Genomic DNA, 2,933 nt, shown 5'->3' with positions numbered 1-2,933 from the left:
AGAACAGAGTGGGCGAGCTGACCAATCAGAGCACACTGGGCTCACAGGGAGGGGGCAGGAGCTCCAACAAGCCGTGTAGGACAGAAAGTGAATACACATACTATACAGAGATGCTGTATGAGAAACCAATGTGAGTTTGGAACATTGAACAATGTAAATCTATTCTAGTAGACCTCAACAATGGAATTATGATCAGTAGAAATGGCCATGACATGGGACCTTTAAAATAATTGCTATCAAAGGAAACAAGGTGAATCTTCAAGTACAACCATTGTGAGTAATGCAGAATTAAGCTTTACAAAGTCATGTCAAATGAAAGCAATGCATCAGACGTGCTCATTTGAAGAACAGTTTCATTTCTTCTGATGCACAGTTCTCGTGCTAGAAGTTGCGGCCCCTCTGAACCCCATGTGACGACGTACAATAGTCAACAAAGTGTGTCGAGGGTAAGAACTGAACCAATAGGAGTCTCAAACAGTACGCACTTTGGGCTGTTTATACAAGGCACAATTTCTGTACAACCTATGGCTTACAAAAAAACGAACGGTGTGAAAGTACGAGCTTGTAAGAAAACAAAATAGTTATTTACAACGAAAAAAAAACGCAACCTGCTTTTGAAAGAAAGTAAGGAAAGCGCTGTACGAAGATGAAATTTTCGCCCAGAACTAAGTTAATATCTGGACTTTCCGAACTCTATAAAAGAATATACAAGTCCGAAGTACCGACAAACGACCGGAGATGACATGTACAAAGGTCGCAATTACAAGTGTTTCCCCCCCCACCCACACCCCCCGCCGGATGTGTCGCCGTAAAAATCGTAAACGGTCTGTTAAATGTACGTGTTTTGGACATATGTGTCGGCTGATGTTCCCTCCCTTTGGGTGTGTGTCTTTTTTTTTTTCCTTACAATATTCTTACCCCCCCGGAGAATGGTCTTTGTGTGTCCTAGACCTTACGTGTGGTGGCCTGTTATTCTTAGTCGGTACACGATTTTTGGCAGTATTTGTCGTCTCCACCTAAGTTGTCCCTAGGATAAACCACGGTAAACACTCCTGGACCGTTGTACGCCGTCACACTGGCACACAGAGGCGCACCCCACACACACACACAACACACACACACACACACACACAAACACACACACACACACACACACACCGCTGCCACCACACACACACACACCACACACACACACACACCGCACACACAACACACACCACACACACACACACACACACACCACACACGACACACACACACACATTTACTCGTCCCGACACTAGAGTCCGAATAACGAGAGCAAACGTCCAACGATCCAAATTGACAAATAGTTCTGAACGAGCATGTCTCTACTTTGCGGACAAGCGAGTTTGACGTCGGCAAAGACGTCTTTAAGTTAGATCTCAAGGAAATCTTGAAAAATTTAGTGTTATCTATCCTAAAAACGCTACAAAAAATATTAGATTATGACATTACTTATCCGCGAAAATGTGGCTCAGTCAGGGCTCAATCAGGCTAATACGACGAAGTGTGGTTTTGTACGGCCTTGATGCGTTAAAATCAAAAGAAAGCTTACTCTGGAAAAGTGGGGGAAAAGGTCAGGGACGATCCCTCTCGCTCCCTTTCAAAGTCAAGACTAACCGGACCCGACCTACGTTGGCCGTGCGGCATTTTAAGGTTATCCAGAGAACACTTCCCGGCCCGTAAAATAACGCAGCATAATCGCTAATGCATCGTAAACGGGCGCGGCGTAGTTGCGTCTCTCCGATGAATACCGTGTGTTTCTTTGCTACCCTCGCCACCTCTACCCTGCCACAGCATCGCAAGACACGGCTAAATGAGCCTTCCGAAGCATCTTCGACGACCGCTCAGGTCGTCAAGATGACCCCCTAAAGGGGCCTGAAGCCCACGTCATAGCGGCACTTCAACAAAACGCCAAAAAGAACGAAGCATTGGGTTTCGGTCTTCCTTCTTGTTCACTGCAGTCGACGAAGTAAACTGATAGGAGGGAGTCTGATAAGCACACTTGCGCTACTGAAGACATGAATCAGTACTCTTGATTCTCAAGACTACTTGATTCATGCCGTTCATGAACCACACTTCGCGGGTACTCTCCATTTGTTCTGCCCTGTAATCGCAGGACATTATGTACTAAATAAATTTTGTTAAAATTAGTAGAAGAACAGTCCGGAAGTCAGTAAAATTTACCAAATATACATTGAGTTTCTGAACACTCTATGGATGCAAATACTACTATAGTTTTAACATTTTTTTTAGACTTTCTTTTAGACTTTACACTATAATAAATCAAATCGAACAAACAAAACCAGAAAGGACGCCGTCCTTTGTGTGAGATTAATTTTTCTGTACGAGACCGCAAGTCTTTCCCGGAGTTTGCCTAGCCAAACAAAGCTTTTATGTTACTCGGACAACTCAACGGAAGTAGAGTTGTAAGACTCGGAAGTGTATAAACTCTTGGTTTGCCTGAACACACCCCGTTTTGTCCTATAGTCTTCATATTAAAGATTTAATGCGTAAAAAACGCGATACAATGTAATTGAGCTTACGACTTAACTCACTATGCTCTTGCTAAGACGTACCGAGTCGTAGTCTGCTGTCGCTTCGTAGTTCGGAAGTTATAATAGAAGGAGGTGTCACCAAAGCAAAGAAGCTCAATTTACACGGTAAAGAACACACTAATCTACTCAGACCTCAGTACGTCAGTGCCTGAAGGACACTCGACTGTACATGGTACTCTCTGACAGACGAGTCAACAACCATGATAATAGTCTTCTGTACATTTCTCGGAGAACAAAAGTCGAAGCGACGGTGAACTCCCTAACCTCCGGCGGTTTAGTCCGGGGAGGTCTCGTGAACCATCCTTAAAGGACGTTAGGGGACTCCACAGTCTCGCGAAATCGGCTCAATTTCCC

The 2,933-nt window shown here is 44.3% G+C and overlaps 1 protein-coding gene and 1 long non-coding RNA gene across 2 annotated transcripts in view; one reads left to right on the top strand and one right to left on the bottom strand.

Annotated features, from left to right (window-relative positions):
- Positions 1-2,933, bottom strand: part of LOC104956535 (uncharacterized) — a 43,062-nt gene that overhangs the window by 27,810 nt on the left and 12,319 nt on the right. The gene's annotated exons all lie outside the window — the stretch shown is intronic.
- LOC104956532 (ELKS/Rab6-interacting/CAST family member 1) overlaps positions 1-2,933 on the top strand; it is a 92,725-nt gene that overhangs the window by 87,120 nt on the left and 2,672 nt on the right. Inside the window, 1 exon segment of the mRNA XM_010784028.1 lies at positions 52-73. Within this exon segment, the coding sequence (XP_010782330.1) occupies positions 52-73 (22 nt within the window).

Source organism: Notothenia coriiceps, unplaced genomic scaffold (assembly GCF_000735185.1).
Source record: "Notothenia coriiceps isolate Sejong01 unplaced genomic scaffold, NC01 NC01_scaffold00026098, whole genome shotgun sequence".
NCBI lineage: Eukaryota > Metazoa > Chordata > Actinopteri > Perciformes > Nototheniidae > Notothenia > Notothenia coriiceps.
Note: the sequence above shows the minus strand (reverse complement) of the source record. Positions and strands in the feature narration are given on the sequence as shown.